The sequence below is a fragment of the Ranitomeya imitator genome, chromosome 4, assembly GCF_032444005.1.
Source record: "Ranitomeya imitator isolate aRanImi1 chromosome 4, aRanImi1.pri, whole genome shotgun sequence".
NCBI lineage: Eukaryota > Metazoa > Chordata > Amphibia > Anura > Dendrobatidae > Ranitomeya > Ranitomeya imitator.
The window spans coordinates 361,996,340-362,022,934 of record NC_091285.1 but is presented as its reverse complement, the minus strand read 5'-3'; the positions used below and the strand labels follow the sequence as shown (position 1 = coordinate 362,022,934).

General features: G+C 42.8%; 1 protein-coding gene across 1 annotated transcript in view; it reads right to left on the bottom strand.

Annotated features, from left to right (window-relative positions):
* The window catches only part of SLC26A5 (solute carrier family 26 member 5), a 142,160-nt gene that overhangs the window by 89,685 nt on the left and 25,880 nt on the right, over nucleotides 1-26,595 (bottom strand). The window contains exons 5-6 of the mRNA XM_069765112.1: nucleotides 22,698-22,882; nucleotides 4,303-4,467 (exon numbers count right to left, since the gene is read on the bottom strand). Of these exons, the coding sequence (XP_069621213.1) occupies nucleotides 4,303-4,467; nucleotides 22,698-22,882 (350 nt within the window). The remainder of the gene's footprint in view (nucleotides 1-4,302; nucleotides 4,468-22,697; nucleotides 22,883-26,595) is intronic.

The window sequence follows — 26,595 nt, the reverse complement described above, 5'->3', positions numbered from 1 at the left end:
TCTATTATTCCGTGTGTGAATTAAAACTTTGAGGCTACATTCAAATTTTAGCGGAAAACACCTAAGTTCTTCAATCTTATAAAAATCTGGTGGGTTTAAAATGCTCAGCACACCCATAAATGAATTACCGTACTCATGTGATTTCATCTGCCAAATGGGGGTCACTTGTGAGTGTTTCTGCTTTTTTGGCACCTCAGGGGCTCTGCATATGCAACATGGCATCCAAATATGTGTTCAAAAAATTAAATAGCGTTCTTTGCTTTCAAAATTTTGCCATATGCCAAAACATTAGTGTCTGACCACTTATGGGGTATCACTGTCTTCAAGAGAATTTGCATAACAAATTATGGGGTCCATTTTCTCCAATTACCCCTCGTGTAAATTAGAAATTTGGTGCTAAACCATATTTTAGTGGAAAAAATTTAATTTTTTTGTTTTCACATCTAAATGCTATTAAGTTTTGTTAATCATCTCTAGGTTAAAAATGCTCTGTACACTACTAGATTAATTCATTGGGGGTCTCTGCTGTTTTGTCATGTCAGAGTTCCTCCAAATGCAAAATAGTATGCACAATTACAACCAAATTTACTCTCCAAAAATTAAATAGTGGTCTTTCTTTTCAGTGCCCGGCCATGTGCCCAAGCACTAGTTTTGACCAAATATGTTGTATCATCATGTTCGGAAGAAATTGTGTAATACATTTTATGGTCCGGTTTCTCCTATTACTCCTTGTGAAAATGAAAGATTTGCAGCTAAATCAATATTTTAGTGTAAAAAAAGTAATTTTTCATTTTTTTTTCAATCAACTTTGCCTTAATTCCTGTTCGGCACCTGAAGAGTTAACAAATTTCCTAACAATAGTTTATACCAAATTTAGGGGTGCAGTTTATAAAACGGTATCACTTCTGGGGTTTTCTGATATATGGGCCTCTCAAAATCACTTCAAAACTAAATAGATCTGTAAAATGTTGTATTTGTAAATTTCCTTGAAAAAATGCTGCTAAGTTTTAACCCTTCCAACAATGCAAACAAAATGAAAGGATGTTTCAAAAATGATGCTGACAAAGTATAAATATGGGAAAGGTTATTTATTAATGCAGCGCCCCAGAGTCCTGGTCGTTGCAGTAATGTCGCTCTGCCACTAAGGGGAATGATGTTATGTCTGATTGCACTAAAGGAGTTCACTTGACCAGGTATCACAGTCACACATTACACTTCACACTCCGGCCACCAGGGGGAGCAAAAGGTACTATGTATTAGGCCACTCCTCACACTCTGGTAAAACTGGGGGTCAGATAGGAAGTTAGGACAGAACGCAGCCTGGGAGAGCTCCAGTGAGGACCTGTCAGGAGTGGGTTCCTGGCAGGGACCTAGCAGAAAGAGTAGAAAGTGACGGAGCCGCGCCTGCACTACCTTGCGGCGGCATCCTAAGAAAGGACACAAAGAGAAGGATATTGTGGAGAAGTGAGAAACGAGATCAAAGCACAAAGGAGAGCCAGTAGGAGTCGTGCCCCGTGAACGGCAACATCCTACTGAGGCGCGTAGCTGGTGGCCGGAACACCGAGGAAGTAACTGACTCCAAGCATTACTTCAAATAACGGCAGGACAGTTGATTATAGGTTGGCTGTCTACCATACATCACCTAAGAAGACATAGGGGGCAAGCGTGGAGAGGGGCGTCTCTAGGGTCCCAGAATAGCTCCGAGCCTTCCCATCAAACGGGTGCGTCCTATCCAGATAAACTTGGGGGACGGAGAGAGAGAGAGAAAGAACGAACACGAAAGTTGTGAGGACTATCCAGAATGCTCAGCAGGGAAGAACTACAACACACAGGCGCTAGTGGTAGGCACTGATTTCCACCTGCAAAGGGAACTCTGGATGTGCCTTCGGACCGGCCGGTCTCAGCCAGCCCTGTTAGCAGTGCTCTGGATTGTGGATCCCGAAGTCTTCAGTAAAAGGTAAAGAGACTGCAACCGTGTCTTCGTTATTAACTGCGCCTCACATCATCGCCACCTACACTACTGGGAAGCCCTGGGGATATACTTCACCTGTGGGAAGGTATACCATCTAGCTGCCATTACATCACCCCAGTGGACCCCAGGCAGCGTCGGTCACCCTGACCGAATACCACAGGTGGCGTCACGAAACATTGGCCGACTTTCATCACCCCTTTCATTGGACGCCCCTTAGCAGGGTCACGGACCGGGTCCAGCCACCGTGACAACCCTAGAACCGAGAAAGAGAGGACCGGTACCGAGTAACCCGCGGCCCTGTGTCTGGGGGCGCTCCATTAACTATTTTGTATGTTATGACTATCTGGTTTAAGGATATCAGCATTAAAAGATTGAAAATTGTAAATTTTTCCAAAGTTTCATCAAATTTCAAGATATTTTCACACAAAAAAAATAAAATTTTATGCTAACAAAGTACAATGTGTCACGAAAAAACAAATCACATTCAATTTAAACAAGAATTAAATATAGAAATTATAGCTAGTGATGCTGAGAATGTCTTAATTTAAAAAATGATGAACATGGAAATACTATAAAAAAGATGCAAAAAAAAAAAAGAAACTAGTCCGGTTTCACAAGATCTGCGTTTGCGAACTGTGCTTGAATCGCAAGAGCTGGCCTAACCGCCAAGTCTCCATATCTGAGCTAACTGCTTCAAAGGCATGTCATGTTAGGTCAGGAGACTTGGCGGTAGGGCCAGGTCTTCCGATGCAGGCACAGACTGTGACACCGGCCTAAAAGGGAAAATGAGGGAGTGGAAGAGTGCGTAAGGAAAAGATTAATGCGGTGCCTGCAATGCAGAATAGATACTGCTCTACTGCCCAAATTAAGCCAGGATGCAAAGCCCTTCCGTCCAAAGATGAAATGTCTTAAAAAATGCTGAGTATCTTATCAGTTGCTATAAGCTCCCTGGCTCTCTATATTTCGTGCAAAACCTCCTCCACTGCATACTATGAAGAAATTTTCCATTTGCTTGGGATCGAGATTCTCACAACCATAATAAAATGGAGCAAAAGGTCTTTCTTGATGTTCATTATGGACCGTGAGATGGACCGTGGGATGAACCTTGAGATCATAGATAAAAGTGCTGGAGTATTTGTTTTGGAGGCAGAGCAAATAAATGATAGAGGTCCAGCATCCACACCCAATATGGGGCACTGTGCTCCTTTTCAAATTGCATCTCCAGCAGAGATTTAAAGAGCTTTGGGTGGCTGCAATGCAGAAGGAATGGGGTTCTACACCATCTGGAGTGTTTCTTGAGGCCTGCCGGAAATGGATAGCTGAGGCTACTTTCACACTAGCGTTTTTTGACGTACGTCGCAATGCGTCGTTTTGGAGTAAAAACGCATCCTGCAAAGTTGAATGGTGACGGCCCCGTACCGACGCTAGTGTGAAAGTAGCCTTATGCGTTAAACTGTAACTTTTTAGTTGCATTTTGATATTACTGTTTAGCTAAATATTTTAAGTATCAGATAAAAGGAGACCAAAATCCTAATACTAAAATTCCAATACTATAAAATTGTAGGAAAACAACACACAAAGTCACAATACTAAAAGGTATTCCCCAAGCTGTAATCTATACCCAACAAAATACAATGTGATTGTCATGATCCTATGGTAGTTTTCGGACTGACGTGCCAGGGGTTAATTATTTGTGGCCTCTTTCTGGTTCTGGGAGGGCTTTTTATAGCCTTGGTTAGCTCGAGTCCTTGTCGGCTGAGTTAAGTTTACCCTGGTGATTTGTAGGTTTCTGACTTGTGTCTGCTCTGCGTGAATATTTCCTGTTGCTGATCCAGTCTACCCCCCACTTTGCTATTGCTTGTTGATTCTGTACTTCGTTGTTTGGTTCTATGATTAATTGACTCCGGCTTAACACCTAACTACGTTTTTGTCTTATTCCTTTTGTCCTGCGTTGTCCTTCTATTAATGACCTTGGCTTGTCTGACCCCGCTCCCGGCTTTGCAGGCTCTTATTCTCAGCCTTGTGCCCCCCCAGTACGCCCGGTTGCTAGTTCTGGTCTTTAGGACCTTCCCGCTCTTGTCACGTGCCCCTCAGGTCCTTGTATGTGTATCTTCAAACCACCCCTTCAGCATGCTACTCTCTCCTTCCCTCCCCCTCTGGAGTGAGCGCACGGTAAGCACAGTCTTCTTAGGTACACAGTCTTCTCCCTCTCTAGTGTGTATGCACTGCACACACTGTGTTTCCTCACAGTAATTCTGCATCATGAACTATAAATGGCAGAATACAATAACACCATATCACAGTACAGAATAAGATGAAACACAACTTACATATATGACTGCTAGAGGTCCGTTGTAACGTGAAATTTTTATTCCCAAGAGGTATTTCAGCTGAGATATGAAGACATGAACTGCTGCTGCTGTTGTGAATCCTCGTACCAAAGGTTCAGTCAGATAGATGGCTACGAAGCCAAATCTAAGTATGCCTAAGATCAGCTTGCAGAAAACATAAGGCATATCAGTACATGGCCTATATAGTCACATTTTCTATGGTGAAACAATTTTAATAGTTCATTTATGATGCAGTGATTCTACTATTGAATTTCCTTGTGTTATTACAAGTTACAGAATACTATATGGGTATGTTTCCATGTTCCCTAAAGGCAGTGCTTTGGACATAGCAGATACCCGTTCCGTCCAAAGCGCTGCCGGCTTTTGTACGTGTGGTGATTCCGCATGTGTTCATTGAACACATGTGAAATCACCGTGTCCTATACATAAATTGTGATATTTATCTTGCGGAGACTGAGAGTCTCCGCAAGATAAATTGACATGCTGCAGTCTATAAAGACGCGCCGCATGTGCGCATCCACTATGCTGTAACATCTGGACGCTGCGGATTGGACGCTGCGGCTGTACGTAGCATCCAATCCGCAGCAAATACTGAACGTGGAAACATACCCTTAAATACCTGAAAGACAGCAGCTGTTGTCACATATCCTACTGGACCATATGAATATTACAGAGGTCACTCACCAGGACTCCATCTTTCAGAAAGAATGGAGGGCCGTTCTGGTCCAGCTCCACGTTTATTGAAGGCAAAATGTTGGAAACACTTTTTGTTTCTAGTCTTAGACTATGATTTCACCAAAACTAAAAACAGAAAGTGTATTCAAAATGTAATGGTGACTATAGTTTTTAATGTACATTTGGATTGGAATATTGGCTTCAATAAATGCTTAATAAGATGGACCTTGTGCTACTTTCATGACTTACGATGCTAGGCAGAGCCATGGTGCCTTGCTCTGAGAGGTATTCCAGGCAGTCTGCTGGGGGTGCATCAGGCCTGACGTGGATGGTGCAGAAATTCCAATCTATGTGTCCTACAATGCTCACTGCAATATTGCGGGACCGAAGGCGATACAGGCTGCTGTTTAGTAACCTTGAGGAGATCTATGGTTTTATTTTTACTTTTTGTTAAGAGTTTTTTTTTAACACATACAGTGGGAACGGAAAGTATTCAGATCCCTTTACATTTTTCACTCTGTTTCATTGCAGCCATTTGGTAAATTAAAAAAAAGTTCATTTTTTTCTCATTAAGGCTATGTGCACACGCAGCAGATTTTTTGCGGTTTTTTTTTTGCAGTTTTTCCGCTATAAAAACGCTATAAAACCGCGAAAAAAACGCTAACATTAAGCATCCTATTAATTAGAATGCATTCCGCAAATGTTGTGCACATACTGAGTATTTTTCCGCAGCGGAAAAGAAAAGATCGCGGGGATTCCGCACACCTAGGAATGCATTGATCTGCTTATTTCCCGCATGTGGCTATGTCCACCATGCGGGAAGTAAGCAGATCACGTGCGGTTGGTACCCAGGGTGGAGGAGAGGAGACTCCTCCACGGACTGGGCACCATATAATTGTTAAAAAAAAAGAATTAAAATAAAAAAATCGTGATATACTCACCCTCTGATGGCCCAGGAGTCTTCCTGCCCCTAAGCGCTGCACGCGGCCGCTTTCGTTCCTGTAGATGGTGTGTGTGAAGGACCTGCGATGACGTCGCGGTCACATGACAGCGATGACGTCGCGGTCATATGACCGCGACGTCATCGAAGGTCCTGCACACACACCATCTATAGGAACGGAAGCCGCTGAGGAGATAGGCTGTATGCGGTAGGTGAGTATAACCATTTTTTAATTTTATTAATTATTTTTAATGTTCTATCTTTTACTATTGATACGGCATAGGCTGCATCAATAGTAAAAAGTTGGTCACACTTGTCAAACGCTGTTTGACAAGTGTGACCAACCTGTCAATCAGTTTTCCAAGCGATGCTACAGATCGCTTGGAAAACGCTAGCATTCTGCAAGCTAATTATGCTTGCAAAACGCTAGTTTTCTGCAGGAATATGCATGCCATTTCCGCATGCGATATACCCGCGGCAGGAGGCGCAGAATTGCCGCGGAAATTTCCGCGGCAATTCTGCAACGTGTGTACTTAGCCTAATATACACTCTGCACTAGAAATTTTCACAAATTTAATAAAAATGGAAAACTGAAATATCAAATGTCATATGTATTGAGACCCTTTGCTCAGTATTGAGTAGAAGCATCCTTTTGAGCTAGTACAGCCATGAGTCTTCTTGGGAATGATGCAGCAAGTTTTTCACACCTGGATTTGGGGGATCCTCTGCCATTCTTCCTTGCAGATCCTCTCCAGTTCCGTCAGGTTGGATGGTGAACGTTGGTGGACAACCATTTTCAGTGTCTGCAGAGATGCTCAATTGGGTTTAGGTCAGGGCTCTGGCTGGGCCAGTCAAGAATGGTCATAGAGTTGTTCTGAAGCCACTCCTTTGTTATTTTAGCTGTGTGCTTAGGGTCATTGTCTTGTTGGAAGGTGAACCTTCGGCCAATTCTTAGGTCCAGAGCACTCTGGAAGAGGTTTTCATCCAGGGTATCTCTGTACTTTGCCGCATTGATGTTTTCTTTCAATGACAACCAGCCATCCTGCCCTTCAGCTGAAAAACACCCCCATAGCATGCTGCTGCCACCACCATGTTTCACTGTTGGGATTGTATTGGGCAAGTGATGAGCAGTGCCCGTTTTTCTCCATACATACCGCTTAGAATTATCACCAAAAAGGTCTATCTTCATCTCATGAGACCATAGAATCTTATTTCTCATGGTCTGGGAGTCATTTGTGTGTTTTTAGCAAACTCTATGTGGGCTTTCATATGTCTTGCACTGAGGAGAAGCTTCCGTCGGGCCACTCTGCTATAAAGGCCCGACTGGTGGAGGGCTGCAGTGATAGTTGACTTTCTCCCATCTCCCTACTGCATCTCTGGAGCTCAGCCACAGTGATCTTGGGTTTCTTCTTTTCCTCTCTCACCAAGGCTCTTCTCCCATGATTGCTCAATTTGGCTGGACGACCAGGTCTAGGAAGACTTCTGGTAATCCCAAACTTCTTCCATTTAAGTATTATGGAGGCCACTCTGCTCTTAGGAACCTTGAGCACTGCAGAAATTCTGTTGTAACCTTGGCCAGATCTGTGCCTTGCCACAATTCTGTGTATGAGCTCCTTGGCCAGTTCCTTTTACCTTATGATCCTCATTTGGTCTGACATGCACTATGAGCTGTGAGTTCTTATATAGACAGGTGTGTGCCTTTCCAAATCAAGTCCAAAAAGTTTAATTAAACTCAGCTGGCCTCTAATGAAGGAGTAGAACCATCTCAAGGAGGATCACAAGGAAATGAACAACATGTGACTTAAATCTGAATACTTATGACCATGTGATATTTCAGTTCTTTTTTATTAATTTTGCAAATATGTCGACATTTCTGTTTTTTTTTCAGTCAAAAATGAACTTTTTCGAATTTACCAAAATGGCTGCAATGAAACAAAGAGTGAGAAATTTTAAGGGGTCTGAATACTTTCCATACCCACTGTACATATAAATGGGCAACAGTCAATCATTGTATATCTATACCTTTAAGGGGTGTTCCACTTTTAGAAGCAGCCAGTTATTAGTATAAAAAAAAAAATAAAAAAAAAACACACTCAAGTAGGGAAAATACTCAAACTCCCTCAGTCAGCGCTGACTTCCCAACTGTTGCTTCCGGTGTCTGTTTTTGCTGCAGCAGTGACGTTATGACTAAAGCGCGCATCACCTATGTAGCCAATCACTGAGCTTGTGCAGTCATTAGCGTTTAGTGATTGGCGGGAGCTAGTGATTCAAGGAGTCGGTGCTGGACCAAGGGAGGGGGAGTAAGATATTTTTGTTTTCTACAACTATTTGATCGGCTGGGGTCCACTTTTCTAAAAATGCAAAACTCCTAAAAGACAAAATTACCATCAGAGGATAGAAAGAACAGTGCTGATTTTAAAATATAAATTGATTTAAACAATATTTAAACATAAACCATACAATGGATATTGTAATGTACGCGGACCAGCTGTAACATTAAATGGAAACTGTACGCATGTTTTTGCTATGCAATTGTGAGACCTGGTCTGACACGCCCCCTCCTGTGATAGGCAGCTCACTGTCTATAGAAACTGTACATAGAGAGCCTGGTGTGGGCGGGGTTAGCTTTTCAGCTCTGCTTCTTTGCTAAATCTAAAAACCCTGATTGTGTCAGAACAGCTGCACCCAGTAAGTGATACATCATTGGATTCATATTCTCTTTGCTTACACCAGGCTGCTCTAAGATGAGGTAGCAAAAGCCTGCTGACAGATTCCCTTTAAAGCCACGGACCAATGCAGTGAATACCATTATGTGAGCAATTAGCCACTTTTGTCAGATCCCATACAACAACTACCGTACCACAAATTGCTGAAAAAGTTAATGCTGGTTATATTAGAAAAGTGTCAGAAAATACAGGGCATTGCACCCTTCAGCAGATGAGTGTGCCCTGTTGAGCTTGAGAGCCCATGCTGCTCCTGTTAACTTCTCAAACCAGTTATATTGGTCATTCAGTATGAGAAATGAACTTGCAATAATGGAAAAAGGTGTTCTAGTGTGACGAGTTAGGCTTTCTTTTACATCATGTGGAAATCAGTGTCTGTGTATTGCAAATCTGGGGAAGAGATGACACAAGGATGCACTATGTGAAGACAGCAAATTCACAGAGGCAATGCTCTGCTAGGAAACCTTGGGTCCATTATCCATGTACAGTGAAGGAAATACTTATTTGATCCCTTGTTGATTTTGTACGTTTGCCCACTGGCAAAATCACATTGTATAAATCATATAAATGTATTTACATTTTGCAGTGAGAAATAAGTATTTGATCCCCTACCAACCATTAAGAGTTCTGGCTCCTACAGACCGGTTAGACGATCCTAATCAACTCGTTACCTGCATTAAAGACAGCTGTCTTACATACCACCTTTATCACCTTTATAAAAGACTCCTGTACACAGACTCAACTAACCAGTCAGACTGTAACCTCTACAACATGGGCAAGTCCAAAGAACTGTATAAGGATGTCAAGGACAAGATAATAGACTTGCACAAAGCTGTAATAGGCTTCAAAACCCATACGTGAGACAATGGGTGAGAAGGAGACAACTGTTGGGGCAATAGTAAAACAAAGGAAGAAATACAAAATGACTGTCAATCGACATTGATCTGAGACACGATGCAAAATCTCACCTCGTGGGGAATTGTTGTTCATGAGGAAGGTTGTTGTGAATTCTGTGGCGGAGCTCCCTCCTGTGGTCACAAGTGGTACTTCGGCTGATTCTCTCTGGGAGCTTCCGTTTGTGGAGGAAACTGGTACTGCTGCTTCTGAGTTTCCTTCCTCAGGTGATCTGGTGAGGTCGTTAGGTGCTTCTCTACTTAACCCCACCTAATGCTTTGATTCATGCTTCCTGTCAATGTTCCAGTGTTGGACTTGTGTTTCTCTGGATCATTCCTGTGGCCTGCTGCTCTGCATAGCTAAGTGCTTCTTTGCTATTTGTTGCTATTTTTTCTGTCCAGCTTGTCTATTTGTTTTGCTGGAAGCTCTGGGACGCAAAGGGTGTACCTCCGTGCCGTTAGTTCGGTACGGAGGGTCTTTTTGCCCCTTTGCGTGGTTTTCTTTAGGGTTTTGTGTAGACCGCAAAGTTATCTTTCCTATCCTCGTTCTGTCTAGAATATCGGGCCTCACTTTGCTGAATCTATTTCATCCCTACGTTTGTCTTTTCATCTTACTCACTGTCATTATATGTGGGGGGCTGCCTTTTCCTTTGGGGTATTTCTCTGAGGCAAGGTAGGCTTATTTTTTCTATCTTCAGGCTAGTTAGTTTCTCAGGCTGTGCCGAGTTGCATAGGGAGCTTTAGGCGCAATCCACAGCTGCCTCTAGTTGTGCTTGGAGAGGATCAGGGATTGCGGTCTGCAGAGTTCCCACGTCTCAGAGCTCGTTCTATTATTTTGGGTTATTGTCAGATCACTGTATGTGCTCTGACCTCCATGTCCATTGTGATACTGAATTGCCTCGTATAACAGTACAGGAAGCCAAAAGTACTAATGATTCTCAATAGAGGGAAAAAGAAGTTCTGAGACCATTTTTTTTTCTTGGCTTTGTGTTTTGTCTTTTTTTTTCCCCTAGACATTTGGGTGGTTCAGTACACAGGTGTAGCGATGGACATTAGAAGTCTGTCTTCATTTGTGGATCAGCTCTCGGCAAGAGTACAAAAGATTCAAGACACTATTGATCAGAAATCTATGTTAGAACCAAGAATTCCTATTCCTGATTTGTTTTTTGGAGATAGAACTAAGTTTCTGAGTTTCAAAAATAATTGTAAGTTATTTCTGGCCTTGAAACCTCGTTCCTCTGGTGATCCAGTTCAACAGGTTTTGATTATCATTTCTTTTTTGCGCGGCGACCCTCAGGACTGGGCATTTTCTCTTGCGCCAGGAGATCCTGCATTGAGTAATATCAATGCGTTTTTCCTGGCGCTCGGATTGCTGTACGATGAGCCTAATTCAGTGGATCAGGCAGAAAAGAATTTGCTGGCTCTTTGTCAGGGTCAGGATGAGATAGAGGTATATTGCCAGAAATTTAGAAAATGGTCAGTGCTCACTCAATGGAATGAATCTGCGCTGGCAGCTATGTTCAGAAAGGGTCTCTCTGAAGCCCTTAAGGATGTCATGGTGGGATTTCCTATGCCTGCTTGTTTGAATGAGTCTATGTCTTTGGCTATTCAGATCGGTCGACGCTTGCGTGAGCGTAAATCTGTGCACCATTTGGCGGTATTACCTGAGCTTAAACCTGAGCCTATGCAGTGCGATAGGACTTTGACCAGAGTTGAACGGCAAGAACACAGACGTCTGAATGGGCTGTGTTTCTACTGTGGTGATTCCACTCATGCCATCTCTGATTGTCCTAAGCGCACTAAGCGGTTCGCTAGGTCTGCCACCATTGGTACGGTACAGTCAAAATTTCTTCTGTCTGTTACCTTGATCTGCTCTTTGTCATCATATTCTGTCATGGCGTTTGTGGATTCAGGCGCTGCTCTGATTTTGATGGACTTGGAATATGCTAAGCGTTGTGGGTTTTTCTTGGAGCCCTTGCAGTGTCCTATTCCATTGAGAGGTATTGATGCTACGCCTTTGGCCAAGAATAAGCCTCAATACTGGACCCAGCTGACCATGTGCATGGCTCCTGCACATCAGGAGGATATTCGCTTTCTGGTGTTGCATAATCTGCATGATGTGGTCGTGTTGGGGTTGCCATGGCTACAAGCCCATAATCCAGTATTGGATTGGAAATCCATGTCGGTGTCCAGCTGGGGTTGTCAGGGGGTACATGGTGATGTTCCATTTTTGTCAATTTCGTCATCCACCCCTTCTGAGGTTCCAGAGTTCTTGCCTGATTACCGGGATGTATTTGATGAGCCCAAGTCCGATGCCCTACCTCCGCATAGGGATTGTGATTGTGCTATCAATTTGATTCCTGGTGGTAAATTCCCAAAAGGTCGACTGTTTAATTTATCCGTGCCTGAGCACACCGCTATGCGCAGTTATGTGAAGGAATCCCTGCAGAAGGGGCATATTCGCCCGTCATCGTCGCCATTAGGAGCAGGGTTCTTTTTTGTAGCCAAAAAGGATGGTTCGCTGAGACCTTGTATAGATTATCGCCTTCTTAATAAGATCACTGTTAAATTTCAGTACCCCTTGCCTTTGTTATCTGATTTGTTTGCTCGGATTAAGGGGGCTAGTTGGTTCACCAAGATTGATCTTCGTGGTGCGTATAATCTGGTGCGAATCAGGCGAGGCGATGAATGGAAAACTGCATTTAATACGCCCGAGGGTCATTTTGAGTATCTAGTGATGCCATTCGGACTTGCCAATGCTCCATCAGTGTTTCAGTCCTTTATGCATGACATCTTCCGAGAGTACCTGGATAAATTCCTGATTGTGTACTTGGATGACATTTTGATCTTCTCGGATGATTGGGAGTCTCATGTGAAACAGGTCAGAACGGTTTTTCAGGTCCTACGTGCTAACTCTTTGTTTGTGAAGGGATCAAAGTGTCTCTTTGGTGTGCAGAAGGTTTCATTTTTGGGGTTCATCTTTTCCCCTTCTACTATCGAGATGGATCCTGTTAAGGTCCAAGCCATCCATGATTGGACTCAGCCGACATCTCTGAAAAGTCTGCAAAAGTTCCTGGGCTTTGCTAATTTTTATCGTCGCTTCATCTGCAATTTTTCTAGTATTGCCAAACCATTGACCGATTTGACCAAGAAGGGTGCTGATTTGGTCAATTGGTCTTCTGCTGCTGTGGAAGCTTTTCAAGAGTTGAAGCGTCGTTTTTCTTCTGCCCCTGTGTTGTGTCAACCTGATGTTTCTCTTCCGTTCCAGGTCGAGGTTGATGCTTCTGAGATTGGAGCAGGGGCTGTTTTGTCGCAGAGAGGTTCTGATTGCTCAGTGATGAAACCATGCGCTTTTCTTTCCAGGAAGTTTTCGCCTGCTGAGCGGAATTATGATGTGGGCAACCGAGAGTTGCTGGCCATGAAGTGGGCATTCGAGGAGTGGCGTCATTGGCTTGAAGGAGCTAAGCATCGCGTGGTGGTATTGACTGATCATAAGAACCTGACTTATCTCGAGTCTGCTAAGCGTTTGAATCCTAGACAGGCTCGTTGGTCGCTGTTTTTCGCCCGTTTTGACTTTGTGATTTCGTACCTTCCGGGCTCTAAAAATGTGAAGGCGGATGCTCTGTCTAGGAGTTTTGTGCCCGACTCTCCGGGTTTATCTGAGCCGGCGGGTATCCTCAAGGAAGGAGTAATTGTGTCTGCCATCTCCCCTGATTTGCGGCGGGTGCTGCAAAAATTTCAGGCTAATAAACCTGATCGTTGTCCAGCGGAGAAACTGTTTGTCCCGGATAGGTGGACAAATAAAGTGATCTCTGAGGTTCATTGTTCGGTGTTGGCTGGTCATCCTGGAATCTTTGGTACCAGAGAGTTAGTGGCTAGATCCTTTTGGTGGCCGTCTCTGTCGCAGGATGTGCGTTCTTTTGTGCAGTCCTGTGGGATTTGTGCTCGGGCTAAGCCCTGCTGTTCTCGTGCAAGTGGGTTGCTTTTGCCCTTGCCGGTCCCGAAGAGACCTTGGACACATATCTCTATGGATTTTATTTCAGATCTTCCCGTCTCTCAAAAGATGTCAGTCATTTGGGTGGTCTGTGATCGCTTTTCTAAGATGGTCCATCTGGTACCCTTGTCCAAGTTGCCTTCCTCCTCTGATTTGGTGCCATTGTTCTTCCAGCATGTGGTTCCTTTGCATGGCATTCCAGAGAATATCGTTTCTGACAGAGGTTCCCAGTTTGTTTCGAGGTTTTGGCGAGCCTTTTGTGGTAGGATGGGCATTGACTTGTCTTTTTCCTCGGCTTTTCATCCTCAGACTAATGGCCAGACCGAACGAACCAATCAGACCTTGGAAACCTATCTGAGATGCTTTGTTTCTGCCGATCAGGATGACTGGGTGTCCTTTTTGCCTTTCGCTAAGTTCGCCCTTAATAATCGGGCTAGCTCGGCTACCTTGGTTTCGCCATTTTTCTGCAATTCTGGGTTCCATCCTCGTTTCTCTTCAGGACAGGTTGAGTCTTCGGACTGTCCTGGTGTGGATACTGTGGTGGACAGGTTGCAGCAGATTTGGACTCATGTAGTGAACAATTTGACCTTGTCCCAGGAGAAGGCTCAACGTTTCGCTAATCGCAGACGCCGTGTGGGTCCCCGACTTCGTGTTGGGGATCTGGTTTGGTTATCTTCTCGTCATATTCCTATGAAGGTTTCCTCTCCGAAGTTTAAACCTCGTTTCATTGGTCCTTATAGGATTTCTGAGGTTATTAATCCTGTGTCTTTTCATCTGACCCTCCCAGATTCTTTTTTCATACATAACGTCTTCCATAGGTCATTATTGCGGAGATACGTGGCACCTATGGTTCCATCTGTTGACCCTCCTGCTCCGGTTTTGGTGGAGGGGGAATTGGAGTATATTGTGGAGAAGATTTTGGATTCTCGTGTTTCAAGACGGAAACACCAGTATCTGGTTAAATGGAAAGGTTATGCTCAGGAGGATAATTCCTGGGTTTTTGCCTCTGATGTCCATGCTCCCGATCTTGTTCGTGCCTTTCATGTGGCTCATCCTGGTCGGCCTGGGGGCTCTGGTGAGGGTTCGGTGACCCCTCCTCAAGGGGGGGGTACTGTTGTGAATTCTGTGGCGGAGCTCCCTCCTGTGGTCACAAGTGGTACTTCGGCTGATTCTCTCTGGGAGCTTCCGTTTGTGGAGGAAACTGGTACTGCTGCTTCTGAGTTTCCTTCCTCAGGTGATCTGGTGAGGTCGTTAGGTGCTTCTCTACTTAACCCCACCTAATGCTTTGATTCATGCTTCCTGTCAATGTTCCAGTGTTGGACTTGTGTTTCTCTGGATCATTCCTGTGGCCTGCTGCTCTGCATAGCTAAGTGCTTCTTTGCTATTTGTTGCTATTTTTTCTGTCCAGCTTGTCTATTTGTTTTGCTGGAAGCTCTGGGACGCAAAGGGTGTACCTCCGTGCCGTTAGTTCGGTACGGAGGGTCTTTTTGCCCCTTTGCGTGGTTTTCTTTAGGGTTTTGTGTAGACCGCAAAGTTATCTTTCCTATCCTCGTTCTGTCTAGAATATCGGGCCTCACTTTGCTGAATCTATTTCATCCCTACGTTTGTCTTTTCATCTTACTCACTGTCATTATATGTGGGGGGCTGCCTTTTCCTTTGGGGTATTTCTCTGAGGCAAGGTAGGCTTATTTTTTCTATCTTCAGGCTAGTTAGTTTCTCAGGCTGTGCCGAGTTGCATAGGTAGCGTTAGGCGCAATCCACGGCTGCCTCTAGTTGTGTTTGGAGAGGATCAGGGATTGCGGTCTGCAGAGTTCCCACGTCTCAGAGCTCGTTCTATTATTTTGGGTTATTGTCAGATCACTGTATGTGCTCTGACCTCCATGTCCATTGTGATACTGAATTGCCTTGTATAACAGAAGGTGAAAGATCAGCCTAAAACTACATGGGGGGAACTTGTTAATGATCTCAAAGCAGCTAGGACCACAGTAACAAAGAAAACCATTGCTAATACATTACACGTACAGGTTTAAAATCCTGCAGTGCCCGTAAGGTCGCCCTGCTCAAGAAGGCACATTTGCAGGCCTGTCTGAAGTTTGCCAATGAACACCTGGATGATTCAGTAAGTGATTGGGAGAAGGTGCCATGGTCAAATGAGACATAAATTTAGGTCTTTGGCATCAACTGAACTCATCGTTTTTGGAGAAAGAGAAATCCTGCCAATGACCCAAAGAACACCATCCCCACTGTCAAGCATGGAGGTGGAAACATTATGTTTGGGGATTTTGCTCTGCTAAAGGCACAGGACTACTTCACCGCATCAATGGGAGAATGGATGGAGCCATGTACAGTAAAATCCTGAGTGACAACCTCCTTCCCTCCGCCAGGACATTAAAAATGGGTCGTGGCTGGATCTTCCAGAAAGACAATGACCCAAAACATACAGCCAAGGCAACAAAGGAGTGTCTCAAAAATAAGCACATTATGGTCATGGAGTGGCTTAGCCAGTCTCCGGACCTTAATACCATAGAAAACTTATATAGAGAGTAGAAGATCCAAGTTGCCAAGCGACAGCCTCAAAATCTTAATGATTTAGAGATGATCTGCAAAGAGGAGTGGGCCAAAATTCCTCCTGACGTGTGCAAACCTCATCATCAACTACAAAAAAAGTCTGACTTGCTTGTCAACAAGGATTTTGCCACCAAGTATTAAGTCTTGTTTGTCAGAGGGATCAAATACTTATTTCTCACTGCAAAATGCAAATAAATTTTATAGAATTTATACAATGTGATTTTTTTGGATTTTATTCTTGATATTCTATCTCTCAATGTTCAAATTAACCTACCCTTAAAATTATAGACTGTTCATGTCTTAGTCAGAGGGCAAACTTACAAAATCAGCAAGGGATCAAAAAATTATTGCCTCCACTATAGATGTCACGAACATTATTGCATCCCATTAATACCATTTCATGTAAATGGTATTATTACCTGATGACAGTAACCTCTTTCACTGAGATAATGAGTTCTGCCATACTGCAAAAAATGTTCAAGAATGGTTTGACAAACATAAAGAGTTCACGGTGGTGTCCTGACCACCAAATTCTCCAGATATCAATATAAATCGAGCATCTGTAAGATGTGCTGGAAAAATAATTGCGCTCTAATGAGGCCCCACCTCACAACTGATAATTATCTGTTGCCAATATCTTGGTGAAAGGTACCACAGGCCACCTGCAGAGGTCTTGTGGATTCTATGCCTCAATGGGTCAGAACAGTAAGGCCGGCGTCACACTTGCAAGTTTTACGGACGTAAGAGCGCAGAAACTACGTCCGTAAAACTCGCAAAAAATACGGCACAATTATTCTCTATGCCCCTGCTCCTATCTGCCGTATTTTACTGATCAGTAAAGTAGGAAAGTTCCCACGATCTATGAACAGCCAGCAGAGGGCGCCTCACCGCAAATGAAGCTAAATATAGATCATTGACCTATATTTAGCTTCATTCCCCGGGGTTTTGCAGCAAGGAGCAGCCTGCATTAGCGGAACTCCTTGCTGCAAAATGTTTTAACCCCTTCAGAAGGATTTACATCGTTGGACTTTACAGATCTGCGGAAGGTAAGTATATTGTTGGTTTATTATGTTTTTTCTTTTACAGAACGAGGGTCTTCAGTGATTGGATTGGGCGTTAAATAAAATATTACAACAACCTTTGTTTTTATTTCATTAAAATAATTTTTAATAATGTGTGTGTGTTTTTTTTTAACCCTTTCATTCAATTGGATTAATAATGGATAGGTGTCATAATTGACGCCTCTCCATTATTAATTAGGCTTAATGTCACCTTACAATAGCAAGGTGGCATTATCCCTTCATTACCCCATATCCCACCGCTACACGGGAATGGGAAGAGAGTGGCCAAGTGCCAGAATAGGCGCATCTTCCAGATGTGCCTTTTCTGGGGTGGCTGGGGGCAGGTGTTTTTAGCCAGGGGGGGGCCAATAACCATGGACCCTCTCCAGGCTATTAATATCTGCCCTCAGTCACTGGCTTTACTACTCTGGCGGAGAAAATTGCGCGGGAGCCCACGCCAATTTTTTCCGCCATTTAACCCTTTATTTTAAGAGCTAGAACGGCCAAATTTTGCAGATACACACTACTAACATTAGTAGTGTGGATTATGCAAAAAAAATGGTGATATGAGATGGTTTACTGTATGTAAACCATGTCTCATATCATGTCGGGTTTAGGAAGGAGAAAGCAAAAGCCGGTAATTGAATTACCGGCTTTTTGCTATCTCGCGCTGTATGAAGGAATAATATATATATATATACAGTGGGGCAAAAAAGTATTTAGTCAGTCAGCAATAGTGCAAGTTCCACCACTTAAAAAGATGAGAGGCGTCTGTAATTTACATCATAGGTAGACCTCAACTATGGGAGACAAACTGAGAAAAAAAAATCCAGAAAATCACATTGTCTGTTTTTTTATCATTTTATTTGCATATTATGGTGGAAAATAAGTATTTGGTCAGAAACAAAATTTCATCTCGATACTTTGTAATATATCCTTTGTTGGCAATGACAGAGGTCAAACGTTTTCTGTAAGTCTTCACAAGGTTGCCACACACTGTTGTTGGTATGTTGGCCCATTCCTCCATGCAGATCTCTTCTAGAGCAGTGATGTTTTTGGCTTTTCGCTTGGCAACACGGACTTTCAACTCCCTCCAAAGGTTTTCTATAGGGTTGAGATCTGGAGACTGGCTAGGCCACACCAGGACCTTGAAATGCTTCTTACGAAGCCACTCCTTCGTTGCCCTGGCGGTGTGCTTTGGATCATTGTCATGTTGAAAGACCCAGCCACGTTTCATCTTCAATGCCCTTGCTGATGGAAGGAGGTTTGCACTCAAAATCTCACGATACATGGCCCCATTCATTCTTTCATGTACCCGGATCAGTCGTCCTGGCCCCTTTGCAGAGAAACAGCCCCAAAGCATGATGTTTCCACCACCATGCTTTACAGTAGGTATGGTGTTTGATGGATGCAACTCAGTATTCTTTTTCCTCCAAACACGACAAGTTGTGTTTCTACCAAACAGTTCCAGTTTGGTTTCATCAGACCATAGGACATTCTCCCAAAACTCCTCTGGATCATCAAAATGCTCTCTAGCAAACTTCAGACGGGCCCGGACATGTACTGGCTTAAGCAGTGGGACACATCTGGTACTGCAGGATCTGAGTCCATGGTGGCGTAGTGTGTTACTTATGGTAGGCCTTGTTACATTGGTCCCAGCTCTCTGCAGTTCATTCACTAGGTCCCCCCGCGTGGTTCTGGGATTTTTGCTCACCGTTCTTGTGATCATTCTGACCCCACGGGGTGGGATTTTGCGTGGAGCCCCAGATCGAGGGAGATTATCAGTGGTCTTGTATGTCTTCCATTTTCTAATTATTGCTCCCACTGTTGATTTCTTCACTCCAAGCTGGTTGGCTATTGCAGATTCAGTCTTCCCAGCCTGGTGCAGGGCTACAATTTTGTTTCTGGTGTCCTTTGACAGCTCTTTGGTCTTCACCATAGTGGAGTTTGGAGTCAGACTGTTTGAGGGTGTGCACAGGTGTCTTTTTATACTGATAACAAGTTTAAACAGGTGCCATTACTACAGGTAATGAGTGGAGGAAAGAGGAGACTCTTAAAGAAGACGTTACAGGTCTGTGAGAGCCAGAAATCTTGATTGTTTGTTTCTGACCAAATACTTATTTTCCACCATAATATGCAAATAAAATGCTAAAAAAACAGACAATGTGATTTTCTGGATTTTTTTTTTCTCAGTTTGTCTCCCATAGTTGAGGTCTACCTATGATGTAAATTACAGACGCCTCTCATCTTTTTAAGTGGTGGAACTTGCACTATTGCTGACTGACTAAATACTTTTTTGCCCCACTGTATATATATATATATATATATATATATATATATATATATATATATATATATATATATATGTGTGTGTGTCTACTGACATATATATATATATATATATATATATATATATATATATATATATATATATATATATATATATATATATATATAGACAGTATATATGTTTTTATTTTTTTTTTAACACATGGATCCCTTGTATAGGCGTATGTCGGTTTGGCAAGCCTGCGATAAAAACACGCAGTACGGCTGCCATACGGATTACATACGGAGGATGCCATGCGCAAAAAACGGTGACACACCCTGCCTATGGAGGAGCTACGGACCACTATTTTCGGGACTTTTCAGCGTATTACGGCCGTAATATACGGACCGTATTTTCATACGCTGTGTGTGACGCCGGCCTTAGGCAACAGTAAGGAAAATCTACACATCTTATAACGGTCCATGGCAGAAACAAATGCCATGCTGACCGGGTGGCTACTGCTATACAAAGTATGGCTCCTGCTGTCAGCAGCTTGCTCACCACGCTTCTCATGCACTCAATCTAAAGGAACATCTAGCATGCATTATACATAACTGGTACCACATATGTAATAACACTAAGAATCAAGCACTATTTCAACCATACTAGGAATGCGAATAAAAGAAATACAAATGGCAGAATTATTGATTTTTTTTTTTAAATCATCCAACACCGAATATCCAAATAATAATAAAAAAAAATTCACATGACTCTCAAAACTAATAAAATACAGTTAGGTCCATATATATTTGGACAGAGACAACATTTTTCTAATTTTGGTTATAGACATTACCACAATGAATTTTAAACAAAACAATTCAGATGCAGTTAAAGTTCAGACTTTCAGCTTTCATTTGAGGGTATTCACATTAAAATTGGGTGACAGGTTTAGGAGTTTCCGCTCCTTAGCATGTGCCACCCTGTTTTTAAAGGGACCAAAAGTAATTGGACAATTGACTCCAAGGCTATTTCATGGACAGGTGTGAGCAATCCCTTCGTTATGTCATTCTCAATTAAGCAGATAAAAGGCCTGGAGTTGATCTGAGGTGTGGTGCTTGCATTTGGAAGGTTTTGCTGTGAAGTAAACATGCGGTCAAAGGAGCTCTCCATGCAGGTGAAACAAGCTATCCTTAAGCTGTGAAAACAGAAAAAACCCATCTGAGAAATTGCTACAATATTAGGAGTGGCAACATCTACAGTTTGGTACATCCTGAGAAAGAAAGAAAGCACTGGTGAACTCATTAATGCAAAAAGACCTGAGCGCCCACGGAAGACAACAGTGGTGGATGATCGCAGAATAATCTCCATGGTGAAGAGAAACCCCTTCACATCAGCCAACCAAGTGGACAACACTCTCCAGGAGGTCGGCGTATCAATATCCAAATCTACCATAAAGAGAAGACTGCATGAAAATAAATACAAAGGGTTCACTGCACGGTGCAAGCCACTCATAAGCATCAAGAATAAAAAGGCTAGACTGGACTTTGCTAAAAAACATCTAAAAAAGCCAGCAAAGTTCTGGAAGAACATTCTTTGGACAGATGAAACCAAGATCAACCTCTACCAAAATGATGGAAAGAGAAAAGTATGGCGAAGGCGTGGTACAGCTCATGATCCAAAGCATACCACATCATCTGTAAAACACGGCGGAGGCAGTGTGATGGCTTGGGCATGCATGGCTGCCAGTGGCACTGGGTCACTAGTGTTTATTGATGATGTGACACAGGACAGAAGCAGCCAAATGAATTCTGAGGTATTCAGAGCCATACTGTGTGCTCAGATCCAGCCAAATGCAGCCAAACTGATTGGTCGTCGTTTCATACTACAGATGGACAATGACCCAAAACAAAGCTAAAGCAAACCAGGAGTTTATTAAAGCCAAGAAGTGGAATATTCTTGAATGGCCAAGTCAATCACCTGATCTCAACCCAATTGAGCATGCGTTTCACTTGTTAAAGACTAAACTTCAGACAGAAAGGCCCACAAACAAACAGCAACTGAAAACAACCGCAGTGAAGGCCTGGCAGAGCATCAAAAAGGAGGAAACACAGCGTCTGGTGATGTCCATGAGTTCAAGACTTCAGGCAGTCATTGCCAACAAAGGGTTTTCAACCAAGTACTAGAAATGAACATTTTATTTAAAATTATTGAATTTGTCCAATTACTTTTGGTCCCTTTAAAAACAGGGTGGCACATGTTAAGGAGCTAAAACTCCTAAACCCTTCATCCAATTTTAATGTGGATACCCTCAAATGAAAGCTGAAAGTTTGAACTTCAACTGCATCTGAATTGTTTTGTTTAAAATTCATTGTGGTAATATCTATAACCAAAATTAGAAAAATGTTGTCTCTGTCCAAATATATATGGACCTAACTGTAGATCAATAAAACATATCAATTAGTTCTGAAGAAAAAACAAAAACCTCACACAGAGCTCAGCAGACGAAAACATAAAAGGTAATAGCACTCAGAGTATGTATGGCAAGACAAAAACAAATTGTTTTAAATAAAAAATGAATTTTATTGCAAGAAAACCTTGAGAGAAACCAAATATGCACCATTGTTACGCCTATAATTGTACTCATCTATAGAGTAATAGGTAATATGTGAATTTTACTGCATGGACAGTGAGGAAAAAATATTTCCACGATTCCAGTGGGGTTTTTTTTTTTTTTTTTTTAACTTCCCTGACCAAAAAAAAAAGTTTGTCATCACACCATATACATTAAGTATGAGGAAAGGCCCTCAGTGTAGTTCAATGATCTCAGTGGGAAGGAATATCAGTCATTTTGCCAGGTTATATGTCTGGCCACTAATCTGGTTGCATTAAGCTAGAGTGATTTATAGAGAAGAGCTCAAAGTTCCAGAGAGAAGTAATATCAGATGGATTTGAAGCTAGTAGGGCCCCTGGCAGTGGCCACAGGAGAATACATTTACTTATCCTCCCTTGGCATCTCTAAATGGTCGGGTACTGGCAGGTACACAGGATACATGATGGACACCATGAAAAGTTCATCTCCACACAGCAATATTTTTTTTCCCAAAACATTAGAATTGCAAAACTATTAATTTTCCATTATCTATTGATTAAGCACTTTTGTTTGTGGGACAACCCCTTTAAAGAGGTTATATGAGTGCTAAAAATGTGGCTGATTATTGTACAGCTCAAACACCTGAGCAGCAGAAGGGTACCTGAATTAGACCAGAAAGCAAAGTGATGGCTACAGCTACTTTCACCCGCATTGCATCTCTTGCTTCAATCTTGTTAAAGAACTCTGTGGCGTTCGTGACATTTTCTGCCACAATATCAAACTTGTCATCTGGGGCTAATCGAATTGCAACTCCGCCAATCATCAGGCTGATAACAGCAAATGTACCTGTAATGCAGCACAACATTTTCATAAACCTTTATTGATTTTTCAAGAAGTAACAAAAAAATATTACATTTAACGAAAAAGTTCCAAAGAAGACAATCAACCAGACAGCACGGCGATTACAAGATTTTGACATTAAGGGTATGTGCACATGTCCGGATTTTTAGCGTTTTTTTTGCGGAATTTCGCAATAAAAACGCTATAAATCCGGTAAAAAAACGCTAACATTATGCATCCTATCTTTTAGAATGCATTCCGCATTTTTTGTGCAGATGTTAGCGTTTTTTTTCCGCAAAAAAAACGCATTCCGCAAAAAGAACGGACATGCTCATTCTTTTTGCGGATTTTTTGCGGATTCCATAGAAAAAATGACATTCAGGGGAAAAAAAAAAAACGCAAAAATTCCGCGCAAAAAACGGGCAAAATCCGCGAGAAATCCGCGCGAAAAACAAACGCGAATTTCTGGCAGAATTCTCAGGATTTTGTCAGGAAAAAATCCTGACGTGTGCACATACCCTAAAACAAGCATTGCAGCTAGATCACATCAGAGCCAGAGCTTTGATCCTGGTATCATTAAAAAAAAAATTGTTTTTAAATGGCATCAAGCTCAATGCTCTAGTGGAGGTATTAGTGAGCAGCACCTGTTAAAAGTAGAGGAGCAGGCGGGCATTTTTAATTTCCTGATTACCATATGTGTCTGTGCAGAGACTGAACACTGTAGGAAAGAGCAGGAGCTCTGCAAGAGCGAAAAGGAGTGCTGCAAGAGCGAAAAGGAGCACTGCAAGAGCGAAAAGGAGCGCTGCAAGAGCGAAAAGGAGCACTGCAAGAGCGAAAAGGAGCGCTGCAAGAGAGAAAAGGAGCGCTGCAAGAGCGAAAAGGAGTACTGCAAGAGCGAAAAGGAGCGCTGCAAGAGCGAAAAGGAGCGCTGCAAGAGCGAAAAGGAGCGCAGCAAGAGTGAAAAGGAGCGCAGCAAGAGCGAAAAGGAGCGCAGCAAGAGAGAAAAGGAGCGCTGCAAGAAAGAGAAAAGGAGCGCTGCAAGAAAGAGAAAAGGAGAGCTGCAAGAGAGAAGGAGCGCAGCAAGAGAGGAGCGCAGAAAGAGAGAAAAGGAGAGCTGCAAGAAAGAGAAAAGGAGAACTGCAAGAAAGAGAAAAGGAGCGCTGCAAGAGAGAAAAGGAGCGCTGCAAGAGAGAGAAAAGGAGCGCTGCAAGAGAGAGAAAAGGAGCGCTGCAAGAGAGAGAAAAGGAGCGCTGCAAGAGAGAAAAGGAGCGCTGCAAGAGAGAAAAGGAGCGCTGCAAGAGAGAAAAGGAGCGCTGCAAGAGAGAAAAGGAGCGCTGCAAGAGAGAAAAGGAGCGCTGGAAGAGAGAAAAGGAGCGCTGGAAGAGAGAAAAGGAGCACTGAAAGAGAGAAGGCGCACTGAAAGAGAAAAGGAGCGCCGCAAGAGAGAAAAGGAGCGCCGCAAGAGAGAAAAGGAGCGCCGCAAGAGAGAAAAGGAGCGATGCAAGAAAGAACAGGAGCGCTGCAAGAGAGAAAAGGAGCGCTGCAAGAGCGAAAAGGAGCGCTGCAAGAGCGAAAAGGAGCGCTGCAAGAGCGAAAAGGAGCGCTGCAAGAGAGAGAAGGAGCGCTGCAAGAGAGAAAAGGAGCGCTGGAATAGAGAAAAGGAGCGCTGGAAGAGAGAAAAGGAGCACTGGAAGAGAGAAAAGGAGCACTGAAAGAGAGAAGGAGCACTGAAAGAGAAAAGGAGCGCCGCAAGAGAGAAAAGGAGCGCCGCAAGAGAGAAAAGGAGCGCCGCAAGAGAGAAAAGGAGCGCTGCAAGAGAGAAAAGGAGCGCTGCAAGAGAGAAAAGGAGGGCTGCAAGAGAGAAGGAGCACTGAAAGAGAGAGGAGCGCTGCAAGAGAGAGAAAAGGAGCACTGCAAGAGAGAGAAAAGGAGCGCTGCAAGAGAGAAAAGGAGCGCTGCAAGAGAGAAAAGGAGCACTGCAAGAGAGAGAAAAGGAGCGCTCAAAGAGAGAAAAAGAACACTGCGAGAGATATAGAAAAGGCAAAAAAAATAAAAATACCACAGAATAGTAACACCGGCAACAAGTGAAAGACAAACTTTATTATCAAATCCAAAACATAAACAATTTAACAAGACACAGCAACAACAGTGTTAAAAACATTTATAAACCACCAAGGGTACATATGCTAGTCATGCTTTAGTATAGAGGCAATGACAACCCACAAAACATCCCCTCAAAGCATAAAGGTAGATATGAAATGGCTCACAGAGAAAATATATTCGATAACAACAATATAAACATGCTTATTCACAGTACCATGTTAGAAATAAACAGAAAAGTTATCATACCTTTTTCTATATGTTTTTCTTCCCCTTCAATTCTTATTTTAATTTTTATAATTTTTATAATTTTTTTCATTTAATTTTTCTTTTATTCTTTTTTCAATTTTTGCCATGTTGTGATTGTATGTATTGGAATTACTTCCGATGCATACTACTCTCACGTCTGATATCTTGCACACATGCGCACTTTCTTTGTGCGTCTCGCTCTCAATTTACAATCCATGTGTCATGCGGGCTACTCAAATATATATGCAATCCCAATTTAATCTCTTGGACTCACTTTTCCAACGTTGCTGGTTCTACAGAAAAACTAGGCATGCGCGACTAAATACCTTACGGGCTTGCATTTTGTTTGATCTCAGCGTTGCTAAGCCACGGCGCAAGCGCATCTGCTGTTTTTCTTCGGGCCTGCGCTGTGAGGGTTACTTACACCGCAGAACTATTGCGCATGTGCGACGCGGCACTCTCTGCGCACACGCGGTTAGACTGTCAACTGACTTTATTGATTATTGATGATAGACGGACACTGACAAGATGGCAGCCACCATGTGCTTTCTCGGTGTTCCATTCCCGGCCGGCTCTCTTTACAAGTGACTAATCAATTAACCTATTGATATTGCTGTATATATACTTCACTATTTTGGGACACAGCATGCTACTTTCCCTGAAGAAGCCACATTCAGTGAGGCGATATGCGTGGGCGTTCATCCCACACTTCCTCTCGTCTCAGCTACCATGGATCTGTTCAGGACTTGAGGATTCACACATCTTTTGGTCTAAGTATTTGGGTCTGTCTGTTTCTTATTACCAGAAAAAGTATGATAACTTTTCTGTTTATTTCTAACATGGTACTGTGAATAAGCATGTCTATATTGTTGTTATCGAATATATTTTCTCTGTGAGCCATTTCATATCTACCTTTATGCTTTGAGGGGATGTTTTGTGGGTTGTCATTGCCTCTATACTAAGGCATCACTAGTATATGTACCCTTGGTGGTTTTTAAATGTTTTTAACTCTGTTGTTGCTGTGTTTTGTTAAATTATTTATTTTCTGGATTTGATAATTTAGTTTAATGTCTTTCACTTGTTGCGAATGTTCCCCTTCTGTGGGCATGTTCTTTTTATTTTTTTTCTCATAGCATTTTTCATATGCCTATGGAGAACCCCAAAAATATTGCTTAGTGGTGCCCTCCAACTCTCTTCCATTTTAGATGAAGAAAAGGAGCACTGCAAGAGAGACAAGTACCGCTGCAACAGAGAGGAGGAATGCTGCAAGAGAGAAGGCGCGCTGCAAGAGAGAAGGAGCGCTGCAAGAGAGAGAAGGAGTGCTGAAAGAGAGGAGCGCTGCGAGAGAAAGAAAAGGAGCTCTGCAAGAG